The sequence below is a fragment of the Podarcis raffonei genome, chromosome 8 (genome assembly GCF_027172205.1).
Source record: "Podarcis raffonei isolate rPodRaf1 chromosome 8, rPodRaf1.pri, whole genome shotgun sequence".
In the NCBI taxonomy this organism is placed as follows: Eukaryota; Metazoa; Chordata; class Lepidosauria; order Squamata; family Lacertidae; genus Podarcis; species Podarcis raffonei.
Window position 1 is genome coordinate 92,956,466 of NC_070609.1, and position 13,320 is coordinate 92,969,785.

A 13,320-nucleotide genomic window follows, 5' to 3' on the forward strand; every position below is an offset into this window, starting at 1 on the left:
AGAGAGCATCACTCTATTGAAAAGGAGCTGATGCCATTATCCTTTGTCCGCTTGGTCTCTCTGTGGGCACCTCATGCTTAAAACCAAGTGGTCAAAAAGATAATTACAATGGGTTTTTTTGTGACTGTACTGTATTGACTTGTGAAACACCTAGTGGCAACTTATAATACTACAGGGAATATTGAGAGTGGAACTGCAGGGGGGGGGGAATGGGAGAAAATCAGATAATCAAAATGAGCACGCAAGGGAAAAAGGGACTGGTAGCCACACCAACAGATAGGAGAAATTTGAAACAGGAGGAACTTAAATTAGATATTGCAGAGACCTTAGCAAAAATTAGAAAAGATATAAAAGATACTGGAAAAAAATTAGATAACAAATTTGATAAAATGGAGGGGGGAAATGATAAATCGGTGGCAGAACTAAGAGGCCAATTAGGAGAGGTCAGGACAAAAACACAAACCCTAGAAGAGACTATAAAAAAGACACAGAAAGAAGTTAGAGAAAATAAAAAGGGGGGGAATAAAACCAGAGATTGCTGATCTAGCTAAAATGCATGAAGAAACTATGGATGCTCTTGCCTTTATGGAAATGAATTAAATCTCCACTTCAGAGGAGTAATAGAGCAGGAAGGAGAGAATATAAAGGAAAGACTGACAAAGGAAATTGCAAATTGGCTAGAACTAGAGGAAGACCAAGTTGGAAAAACAATAGATAAGGATTAAATAGAAGACAGAAAGAGGTAAAAAACTGCCTGGTGACTGCCTTGTATATTTGAACTCGAGAGAAATGAAAGATTTGATTTTAAGAACAAATCGAGAAAAAAGGTTACGCATAGATGAAAAATTCATTATAATTTACAAGGAAACACCGAAAAGATTTCTGAAACGCCATGAAGTGTTACAATATGAGAACATTGCAGCTGCAAACAGCCAGCTTGTTGACATCATGTGATATGGCTAGCTGTGGGAAAGTAAATTCTCGGAAGTTCACAGGCTTTGGGAGTCTGTGTCCAGTGTGTAATTTGAGACCTTCCTGTTGCGTTTGTAAAGGCAGTCTTTGTCACTTGCTGGATGGAAACTGAAGTCATCGGACACGTTTTCTGTAGAGCTGTAATGTCAGAAATAAACAATATGTAAATAGATTTCTGACTACTCTTCTTTCCCCTGCGAAGGGGGAGAAGTGGGTGTGCATTTTCTACGCTGGGAAATGTCGCCTATATCAAGATCTCTGGAACGCAGCCAGAGGCAGATCACTGGTAAACCAGCTCCGGGAGCAGGGAGAGGGGACAGCCTCTCCAGGTGGGGCTAGTTTTCCAACATGAAGATTATAGAGACATTACCTTAATTTTAAGAAGAAATGAAATATGGTACAAGTGGGAATTCCCGGAGAGAATATCATTTTTTTTACAAAGACAAGAAATTCAAAATTTATTGAGATGGGAAAATTTATGAGAACGTACGGAAAAGAGCTGGGGGGGAAAGAAGAGGACATACCACTGGAAGAAGAAGAAGAGGAGAAAGAAATTTAAAAATATAACAACTTTGTATTTAATTTCTGACAACAATGGGGTTGGAAATAATATCATGGAATGTAAATGTTTTAAACAATAAAATTAAACACAATAAAACTGAACACATACCATCAAAACAGAACCGACGTAATTTGCATACAAGAAACACATGTCGCGAAAAAACATAACAAAATTCTTAAAAATAAAAGACTGGGTAAAGAATATATATCAGCAGATGAAAGTAAGAAAAGGGGCGTAGAGTTGTATATAAAGGAAAAATATGAGTCACGCCAAAGATTTAAAGATGATAAAGGAAGAATTTTTGCAGTTGAAATGGCAATACAGGGCGAAAAACTAATTATAGTGGGAATCTATGCACCAAATGATAACAAAGTGAATTTCTATAAAGAGTTAGAGGACCAACTTTATGGACCAAAAAATAATATTAATTATTTAATGGGGTGGTTTCCCTAGAAACGGACAGAACAGAAAAGAAAGGGATAACAAATCAAGGGAAGCTGCCTAAAACATTTTTCAGTTTGGTACAAAATAATGATTTGATAGACATTTGGAGATTAAAGCATCCATTAGAATAACAATTCAGTCACTTTTCTGAACCAAACCAGAGTGCTGGAAGAATCAATTATATTTGGACTTATAGGGAATTGGCAACAAGAACAACAAAAACAGAAATCCTCCCCAAAACTATTTCGGACCATAATGCAATAAAAATGGAAATGAAAGGGAAAGAAGAGACTACATTTAGGTGGAGGATGAATGACGGATTACTGGATAATCAAGTAATATTGCAAAAGGCACAAAAAACATTGAAAGATTATTTTGAGTTTAATATGAACAAAGGAGTGGACATTAATACTGTATGGGATGCATCAAAGTCGGTAATAAGAGGATTTTGGATACAGCAGAACGCAATTCAAAAAAGATCAAGAGAGAGTAAAAAGGAAAAGATATTAAAACAAATAATAAGTAATGAAAAAAATTAGCAAACAACCCCAAAGACAATCAAGCTAAAACTGATATAAAAAAGTTACAAACACAATTTTTGATATTAATAAATCAAGAAATAGAATGGAAAATTAAATTTTTAAAGCAAAGAAATTTTGAATCTGTGAATAAGATAGGAAAATTACTCGCCTGGCAACTTAGGAAGAGACAAAAACAGAATACGATAACGAAATTGACGGTTGAAGGGAAAACAGTTGAAAATCCAGATGAAATTAAGAAGAATTTTCAAGGATACTATAAACAATTATTTAGTAAAGGAAAGGAAGATGAAGGTAAAATAGAAGAATATTTGGAACAGAACAAATTGAAGAGAATATCAAGCTAGGAGAGAATTCAACTCAATAATAATATAACAATAGAAGAAGTTAAAATGGCAATAAAACAAGCAGTAATTGGTAAGGCATCGGGCCCAGACAGATTGACACCCAAATACTATAAGAAATGCTCGGAATTCTGGAGACCTGGAGAGAAGCCCCTATCACCCTGCTTCCTAAACCTGACACAGACCCGACTCAAGTCAAAAATTATAGACCAATCTCTCTCCTAAATAATGACTATAAATTATTTGTTAGTATTCTAGCCAATCGGTATAAACAAATATTAGGAGAGAGAATTGGGAAAAACCAAGCCAGCTTTGTGCCTGGTTGACAACTGAAAGATAATGTTAGAAACATTATTGATATAATTGAATTTTTGGATGGCAGAAGGGATATGTTCTTGGATGCCGAGAAGGCATTCGATAATGTGTCTTGGCACTTCATGAAAAAAAATCTAGAAATTATGAACATGGGAACGACATTTATAAATGGAATTAAATCTATTCAGAACAATATGCCAGATTAATAATCAATAACACACTTACGGAAAGAATTGAAATATCAAAAGGGGTGCCCGTTATTCCGTTATTATTTATAACAACATTAGAAATCCTGCTGAAAAAAATAGACAAAACAAAAGAAATAAAGAGCATTGGAATTGGCTATAGAGAGTACAAGTATAAAGCATTTGCAAATTATGTTGTGTTGACATTGGAACAACCAACAACTAGTGCAGTTGAAGCAGTGAAAAGGATAAAAGAATCTGGTCACCTAGCAGGATTCAAACTTAATAAGAGCAAAACGAAATTATTAGCAAAAAATATGGATAGTAAAGAAATAGAAGAAACACAAATGAAAACACGACTAATGACCGCAAAAAGGTAAAGTACCTGGGCATATGGCTTACAACAAAAAACATCAACCTCTACAAGGACAATTATGAAAAGGTATGGAACGAGATAAAGCAAGACCTAGAAATTTGGACTAGAATGAAATTTTCACTGATGGGCAGAATCGCAGCTATTAAAATGAACATGTTCCCAAAATTGTTATTTTTATTCCAGACCATCCCCATTGTATGCGGAACAAAGCAATTTGATATTTGGCAAAAACGAATCTCTAAATTTATCTGGCTGGGGAAGAAGCCTAGGATTAAATACAAAATTTTGACAGATGTAAAAGAGAGAGGCGGCTTCTCACAACGAGATTTAAAAATTTATTACAAGGCATCTTGCTTTAGTTGGTTGCATGAATAGATGACACTGGACAGTGAGGAGGTATTAGATCTAGAAGGATTCGATAACAGGTTCGGAGGGCACGTTTACATGTGGTATGAAAAGGTAAAAGTACATAAAGGGTTTCTGCACCATATCATCAGAAAATCCTTGTATGAGGTATGGAATAGGCATAAAAATCTGTTAGAACGCAAAACCCCTTGGTGGATTTCACCACTGGAGGCATTTGCAGTAAAAAAGAAGAATATGGGGAAGGAATGGGCGACATATAGAGATTTATTGGTGGAAGTTGATGGTAAATTAAAATTAAAATCATTTGAAGAGTTGAGGGAAGCTAACTGATTGGTTACAGTACCACCAATTGCAAGATGTCTTTAGGAAAGATTATAAAAGTAATGGATTTGGTAACACTAAATCAAAAATTGAGACAGAACTGTTGTGTAGTAAAAAGAAAATGGTGTCAAAAATGTACAAGGTACTATTAGAGTGGAATACAAAGGATGAGGAGGTAAAGAGTGTGATAAGATGGGCACAGGATTTGGGACATAATATTGATTTTGAGAGATGGGAAGTAATGTGGAATAAAACAATCAAATTTACTGCATGTGTGGCTCTCCAAGAGAACTTAATGAAGATGATGTATCGTTGGTACATTACCCCGAGTAAGCTTGCTAAAATGTATAGGTGTCAGGATAAATCATGCTGGAAATGTAGGGTGAAGGAAGGGAACTTCCTACATATGTGGTGGACCTGCACCAAAGTTAAGGTTTTCTGGGACACTGTTTACAATGAATTAAAAAGGATACTAAAATACAACTTTAGTAAAAATAAAAAAAAACCAGAGGCATTCTTACTGGGGCTAATTAGTGAAGAAATTAATAAAAAAGATATAAATTTATTCATGTACACCACAACGGCAGCAAGAATCTTCCTGTCCCAAAGATGGAAACAGCAAGAACTCCCCACACTTGAGAACTGGCAGATAAAGATGGCAGAATTTGTGGAGTTGGCGAAGTTGATGTGGAAAATCAGGAATCGATCCGATGAAAGATTTCAAAAGGACTGGAGCAAATGTATTTATTATTTGAAAGAAAATTGTACTTATCTGAAAACGTTTGTAGCTTTAACATGAAATGTTTAGTAATGTGAAATTAAGATGCTAATTTACAAATGAGAGAGTGATTTTTAAATGTTGATATAAAGTAAAGAAGTGATTATGGAAATATGATAGATATGTTAATGTCATAGGGAAGTCAGAAAAGAGGGAGGGAAGGAGGTCAATGCTCGTTTTGAGCAAAAAATATATATTGTGAATATGTGTATTGAATTAAAATGAAATACAGTGGTACCTTGGGTTACATACGCTTCAGGTTACATACGCTTCAGGTTACAGACTCCGCTAACCCAGAAATAGTACCTCGGGTTAAGAACTTTGCTTCAGGATGAGAACAGAAATCATGCTCCACTGGCGCGGCAGCAGCAGCAGCAGGAGGCCCCATTAGCTAAGGTGGTGATTCAGGTTAAGAACAGTTTCAGGTTAAGAACAGACCTCCGGAACGAATTAAGTACTTAACCTGAGGTACCACTGTATGGAAAACTCAATAAAAATTATGTTTAAAAAAAAAGAAAGAAGGTGAAAAGCAGGACATGGGAGGGGTGTGACTTGGGAAGAGGTGGTGGGACTAGGAAGCAGTGGGACTCGGGAGAGACTTGAGGGCCTGACGTACCCTCTTCCACAATCCCACAGTGGCATAGCATAGCATAGCATAGCATAGGTAGCTCACTGAGACTAAACAGTTCCTGGTCCTCAAACCCATGGAGTCCACAATAAAATCTGACTATGAATGGCTACGTGCTCTGGCCAGATTCCATCAAACTTGATTTAAGGCAAAATGTCTAACAGCCATGTAGTTTCTCAACAAACACCTTGCTTGGAAGAAGGCTCAAAGAGTTGCATTTTCAGGTTGAATCTGATACATGAAAGAAGGCATTCTGTCTGAACTTCAATGAGATCAGATCTAGAGAAAACATAAACTTGATGGAACCTTGATCATTTGAGTCTGGAAGTGCAGAGGAACCCCCACTGCCAGAAACATATCCAACATGCATAACCATGACTTTTTCACAAGCAAACGGCATACATCCTTCCTCTAGGTCAGGGGTTGGGCTAATGCAACCCTCTGCATGTCACTGGGCTATTTATTTGTTTTATTAAACAAAATTTATGCACCACTTAATTGTAATGAAAAGTCTAAGCGGTTTACAACAAAATAAAACCAAACATTAACATTAGGATTAGCATTAGCAGACTGTTAAATACAGTGGTGCCTTGGGTTACATATGCTTCAGGTTACATACTCTTCAGGTTACAGACTCCACTAACCCAGAAATAGTACCTCGGGTTAAGAACTTTGCTTCAGGATGAGAACAGAAATCATGCTCCACTGGTGCGGCAGCAGCAGCAGCAGCAGCAGGAGGCCCCATTAGTTAAAGTGGTGCTTCAGGTTAAGAACAGTTTCAGGTTAAGAACGGACCTACGGAACGAATTAAGTACGTAACCAGAGGTACCACTGTATAGGCCATTGGTTGTCGAACCAGTGCACCATGGCACCCTGGGGAGATTGAGGACATTAATTTCAGAAAAGGCAAGCTGGGCTGTCATGTGCAGTGTGTCAGCTGGGACCTGCAGAACAGTGGTCTTGCTTGGGTTCCTGTCAGCATGCGCGCTCCCACTTTACATGTGCGCCAAAAATGTTGCCCAAAAGGTGCAGGGTGGTACAGGAATCCCCACATACGCACAATCTGTAATGGAGCCCCAGTGTAAGCAGTTCCCACAGGGGAGCTGCAGAAAGAATGTGGTTGGTCAAGGGAGCCATGGACTCAAAAGGCATTCAAACATTCAGCAATAGGCTAAAAAGGTCTGTGTTTTAAACTCAACTTCTATTATATCTTATATCATTTCAGACCATTAGAGTCAAACAATGGTTGGAAGGCACCAGGTTCCCCACCCCTGCTATAAAATCATTTGTAGCCATATTAATTTCTTCTTTCCAAAAGAAAAAAAAATTTAGGTTCTGAGTGTTTTGGATGGCAAGCTTCCCCTCTCCTCCAATTATTATTATTGTTCTAAAGCTGCAACCCATGAGGCAGTGAGGATGAAAGGAAGGAACTGCCCTACAGGTGAGACCATTGCGACCATTGAGATCCTTGGAGCATTTGGCAGTGAAAGGATAGGGACATTTTCTTTTCCATGGCATCATTTGCTCTTCCCTTCCAATTACCCGACTTTATTCCTTAGTACTCAACTTCCCTACAAAGCAACGACCTTGTCTATTTGTCGCATAACTGTTGTTGCTATGGTAGATCTACAAAGGAGGAGGAGAGGAAGGAGAAGGGAAATGCTAATTAATAAAATCATCCTACTATTTGTCTTGGATCTGAACTCTAGGTCACACATCAAGCCAAGAGCAATGCTTAAATAGCATTGTGGTAGAAACATGCTTCTGGGAGGAGCAGGGCTTAAATAACGTGGTGAACCTCCTCCCCTCTGTCACACAGATAGCCTCCAGCATGTGGTGGCCTGGAGGACGGGATCTGCATGATTTCTCCAACTCCAAGAGAGGGAGAGACTAATGTGAGCCAGGCTGCTGCACAATTGCGTGCACATGAATTTATTTGTTCCAATATGCTGCCTTTCGGAACATAAATCCTCACCATTAAATTCACCTGAAGCACCTCCTTGTCCATTAGGCACCAGTCAGATTATTGCAATTCACCTGGAGAAGCCCTCCTAATGGACCAACACTTGTTATTAATTAATTAATTGAATTTGCCCTTCACCCGAGGATCACAGGGTGGTTCACAATATAAAAACATAAAAATGTGTGACAGTAACAAGCAAAAAGAATACCCCTCTCCCACAGTATTATTATTATTCTCATTTTAGCAATTTTAGCCTGGTTGGCCCGCTCAACTGTGGCCGTGCCTCTGCCCTGCCTGGACTTGGGGTGGTGAGGTGTGGAAACCTCTGGCCTTTGCATGGCCAATTGTACAAAGTCACATCCTACCAAAATCAGACAATTCTGATTATTTCGCCACCTGCAGAAAACATTGTTGTTTCATCAAACATTTTTAGAGAGTGAATTTGAATAACCTTCTGCATTTTATTATTCTATGGTATTTTAATGATTTTGTTATACCATCATAAATTATATTTGTCCTATGAGTTGGTGCATTATAACAAAGGAACATAGGAAACTGCCTTATGCAGAGTCAGACCATTGGTCCATCCCGCTCAGAACTCTTTACACAAAAATGGCAGCAACTCCATTGTGTTTCAAAACAGAATCCCTCTGAGCCCCACCTGGAAATGACGGGGATTGAACCTGGGACCTTCCCATGTGAAAAAGCCACTGAGCCGCGACTCTTCTTGAAATCTGCTGCCTCTGAACAGGGAGTTTCTATAAAGCCCTTGTTACTAATGCCATCTGTCCCCCACTCTGGAGTTGTCTAAGGCTATGTACACACCATACATTTACAGTAATGCACACTTAAAGCACATGACTTTTCCCCAAGAATCATGGGAACTGTAGTTTATCCCCATAGACCTACAATTCTCAACACCCTTAAAAAACTATAGCTCCCAAGATTCTTTGGGGGGGGGTAATGGGATTTAAATGTGCACAGCCTAATCTTAATTCAAAACTGTTTCAACAAGTGGCCATTGCCGCATCCCTAGATTAATGATGTGTTCTGTAAAGAAGGAACCCTCTTTTGTCTGATTCTTGCAGGATTCCTCCACACTGGCATAGCGTGACTGGGGTTGTGGGGTGGTCGGCCCTGGGCACATTATTTTGAGGGTGCAAAAGGGCGTAACCAGGTGCCTCCATGAACAGGCAACCTATGGAGAGGGAAGCTGCACCAAGGGAAGCCTGGCTGGCTGGTGTGGAGCCGTGCTCTCCTCTCTCTCTAGGAGAAGGAGGCACCATCCCAGCCCCAAAGGCCTGGCCCTGGCGCAGCTTGCTTCCCCGCAGGGCGCCTGTTGCATCCTCTCAGAATCTGGTGGCGTCAGCGTTAGAAGATCCTGGGTGCCAAAAAGCCGCAGTACGCCACTACTCCTCCATCCCAGAGAGCCGATTTGTGCTACAGCCGCTCTCTCCTCACCCCTTTCTATCTGGTCCAAGTTTTCCCTTTTACATGCACAGGAGTTGCTACCATAGCATTTAAAGAGGAAAAAATGCTTTGCGCTCTGCACAGCTTAAAGAAAAGGAATGACCCTCTTCTCTCCTCTCCCCTTGCTAGCATATCTGATTATTAGTTGTGGCTGTGTGTGTGTGTGTCTGGCACCTTGTAAATAAATAAAACATTGCCACATCTCTGTAAATCTGCAGAAGTTTATCACCAGATAGCATAAGAGAGAAGTTGTTTCACTATGTCTTGGGCCATAAAGCTAAAGGTTTTGCTCTTCTGGGCAGACAACTCTTTGTTTATCATCTTGCTTCTGCCCTGCAGGGAACTAGGCTAGCAGCCATTGCCAAAGCTGGTAGTAGTAACCTCAGAATTTATATTTGATGAAAGTGGAAGAATTATGTACTTCCCAGTGGCTGTGCTGTGCCTAAGCCAGGCATAGGTAGATTTAGGTGGGTTCTGTTAGTATTTGTATTGTATTTGCATTGTTGCAAATTGTTTGCATTGTTGCATTATTGTTGTTGTTGTTGTTGTTTTATTTGTACCACACCCATCTGACTGGGTTGCCCCAGCCACTCTGGGGGGCTTACAGAATATGCAAAAACATAACAAAACGTTAAACGTTAAAAACTTCGCTATATAGGGTTGAATTCAGATGTCTTCTAAAGGTTGTGTGGTTGTTTATCTCGACCTCTGAAGGGAGGGTGTTCAACAGGGAGGGCGCCAAGAAGGCCCTCTGCCTGATTCCCTGTAGCTTCAATTCTCACTTCAGCTTCCCTGGGTGGCTGTGAGTTCTAGTACTGTGAGAGAGGGGAGGAAAGGTTTGCAAACAATCGCTGACATTTGACTTTTCTAAATGTGAGAGTTAAGAGGGTCCGCATTACTGAAGGCACAGTGGGAGCAAGCAAATATGGCAAAATGCAAGAAACCAACCCATCTCCCTCCCGCTTTTAAAAAAGGAGGAAGAAAGACTAGATTCTCCACCAGCAGCAAAGAGCAAAATGATATTCTGTATGAGTGCTGGAAGGAGAAATAAACGTCTTTGTTGAGATGTCAATTAAAGGCAGTTCCAGAATTGGTTATACATGGCCAGAGGGTACAGCAACAGCTTCCATCTTACAAGCAAGTGTTCAGAAAATAGGGAAACAGAGACACTTTTTGAGTGGCATCTACAGGAATAAAGGGGGTCCTCGTGAGCCTGTGTGGATGGGTGTTTCTAAGATTGCCACAGCAAAGCGAGCAATGAATAGCTGCTTTCCTTCAACTTTCTTTCTGTGCTTCTTGTCTGCTGTCCCGAATCCACAAGGCCAGTCAAAGTGCCACCCTCACCTCTGCTTAACAGGAAACTGATGCATGGATCCAAAAAGACAGAGTATCCCACTCCTTAAAAAGAAAAGGGGGGAAAGGAAAGCCTTTATCGTCAATGTATTTGGACCTACCTGTGGCCTTTAACGTTGGCTGCTCTCCTAGCAACAGTTTTAATCTTTTGGCATGAATTTTCCCTTGATAGTGTGACTCAGCCACGACGGCTGAAGTAAAGGACATGTTACAGAGCGTACAGCATTTGTTCTTATCCACCGATTCATTGTCGCTGCCCTGGAGGATGAGAAGGAAGAAGCAAGGATGTTATGCATGTCAAAGGCAGCAGTCGCAAGAGGGCCAGACTCAGATGCAAATTCTGGTACCACCAGATCTTGGGGCTGGATTTTGAGGACTCTGGGTCTGACGGATCCATTTCAGACATCCGCCTGAAATCATGAGGCATCTGAAAGGGGGAAGGAATAGGAGAAGTGGGCTGGGATGAAAGGCAAGTGGCTAATGTGGGACTCTCCAGATGTTGTTGGACTCCAGCTCCCATCAACATCTGGAGAGCACCAGGTTGGCTACCTCTGATATCAGGGGTATAGTGGAGGGGGCAGGGGGGCTGTAGCCCAGGCCGTGTTTAGGGAAGTTTTTAATGTCTGGTTTTTATTGTATTTTAAATATTTTGTTGGCTGGAGAAACCCAGCCAGATGGGAGGGGTATAAATAATAAATTATTATTATTATTAGGAACAAGCCAGGTGCCCCCCACAGGGATCCCCGTCCTGTGGGCCTTGGAGCCTGGCTGAATAGCTGCCCAGCCAGCGTCAGGGGGGAGGATTGCCTGCCAAGGGCCACGTCAGCCAGCCAGGCTTCTCCCTGCACAGATGGGCAGTGACACAGCACAGCCCCACTTGGTTCTGGTGGGCAGGGCTGAACTGGCATATGCACCCCATGGTGTTGGTGCAAGGGCTGGCCTGGCGTGGTGGGTTCTGTTGACCCTCCATGCCCTGCTTGGGGCATGTGCCCCAGGCAACAAAAAAGGATGCAACACTGCTGCCTGATATAAAGAACAATTACTTGTTGCATTCCTGCCAACATGGAAACTGTTGGACCTAGAAGCACAGCCTTGTCAGTGAAATTACCTAGCTAGGAAGGTAAGAAGACTAGCCCTGGCCTGGCTCCAAATAAGAATGTTTGTGTTTATTAAGGGAAGTGCATTCTTGATGAGAAATAGTTCTATAGTCCTAGCTAGCTAAGTAGCTGGAGAAACAAAGAAGCCATGCTTGCCCCTTTGTTCTCAGAAAATACATCCAAGAGTAGGAGGCAGTTGTAAAAAGGATATAAGCTAACACATTATCAGTCTAAATTTCAAAGGGCAGAGAGAGGTTAGCATACAAGTTAAAGGTACAGGGTTAGCCTGTGAATCTGGAGGCCCCTTATTCTGCTTAAGCACCACGCAGACCCTTTTCTGCACACTGGATCACACCCAAACTTCCAACAGAAACAGCAGAGGAACTCTCTGCAAGCCACTTCAGCAGCTGAGGGTTCTCATAACAGCCCTTCATCTGCCTGCATCTAAATCAGGGCTGGCAACTCACTGGCTGAGGGACAAATGCAGCCCTACAGGCCTCACTATGGTCTTCAGAAGGTTGCCCAAGAGGGAATGTGGCCCTTGGGTAAAAAAAAAAAATTCCCCACCACAATTTAAACAACCACAACAACAATTTTATTATTTATACCCTGCCCATCTGGCTGGGTTTCCCCAGCCACTCTGGGCATCTTACAATAGATGCATCCTTGTCCTGCCCAAACGTTTGATTTCAAGAGGCTCAGGAGAGGAGACAATGCTTACAAGACTCTAGCGCACAAGTGTATACTTCATCAGCATTTTCAAAAAGCATCCTCAGAAGTCAAACAGGGACAGGTAGCAGAAAACCGGGTTAAGCTGGAATAGATGGACAGCTTTGACAGTGGACTCATTTCCTGTGAACTGCCTCTTACACCCCCAAAGCATCCCCCAGTGTGAGTAACACTGATGCTGCAAGCTTGTATCAAACACATTATGCTAAGCTTGAGCCCAAATTTCTCAAGGACATTTTTCAAGGGGTGTTGGCCTGAGATGTTTTTAGTTTTCTCACTGTGTCCCCCTCCCCAGAAAGAGAAGACCATGCTGCAAAATTACAGCTGAATATAGTCTACCATCTAATCATAGTGGATGCTGTTCCCTGACCCAAAGAAGCAACAGCACCCCATAATGACACACAACATCCAGAGCATTGTGAAGGATGTAGAATGGTGGCCTGACAGCTTCTGCCCTTTGCCCTGACATCCCACCAAAAAACCTAAAACAAACCTTGGGAGCGGGAAAAAAGAAATTTCTGTTCCCCCTGGAGGAATTTAAGAAATTAGTCCTCCCAGTTCCTTTGTCCACACACAGTGGTGATGAATTTCGAGAGGCCATTTATACACAACAGCTACATGGGAGAAGCAGAAGCCAGGACAACAGCAGAGTATGTAAACCTTTGCCATCTCTCCCTGCTCTGCATTTTGGTTGCTCTCTCAGCAAGGACAGCCGAGCTGCCAGACTGGAGTTGCCATATTTCAAACAGTGAAAATCCGGACAGAAAAGTTGTTGAGTTTTTAAGGGAAATCAACCAAAATGACACTGCTGGCATGGATTGCCATTTAAACAAAATTGCCATGTTGATGTGTCTTATTATTCTGGGCTAGGGAGGGTT

General features: G+C 41.2%; 1 protein-coding gene and 1 long non-coding RNA gene across 8 annotated transcripts in view; one reads left to right on the forward strand and one right to left on the reverse strand.

Moving 5' to 3' along the window:
* The window catches only part of ZMAT4 (zinc finger matrin-type 4), a 300,023-nt gene that overhangs the window by 72,685 nt on the left and 214,018 nt on the right, over positions 1-13,320 (reverse strand). For all 6 annotated transcript variants that reach the window (XM_053401632.1, XM_053401633.1, XM_053401629.1 and 3 more), the window contains one exon: positions 10,718-10,874. In XM_053401632.1, the coding sequence (XP_053257607.1) occupies positions 10,718-10,874 (157 nt within the window). The remainder of the gene's footprint in view (positions 1-10,717; positions 10,875-13,320) is intronic.
* Positions 13,002-13,320, forward strand: part of LOC128420146 (uncharacterized) — a 41,280-nt gene continuing 40,961 nt past the window's right edge. Inside the window, exon 1 of one of the 2 annotated variants that reach the window (XR_008331983.1) lies at positions 13,002-13,096. This is a non-coding gene — a long non-coding RNA (uncharacterized LOC128420146). The remainder of the gene's footprint in view (positions 13,097-13,320) is intronic. The other variant, XR_008331982.1, reaches the window with a different exon arrangement.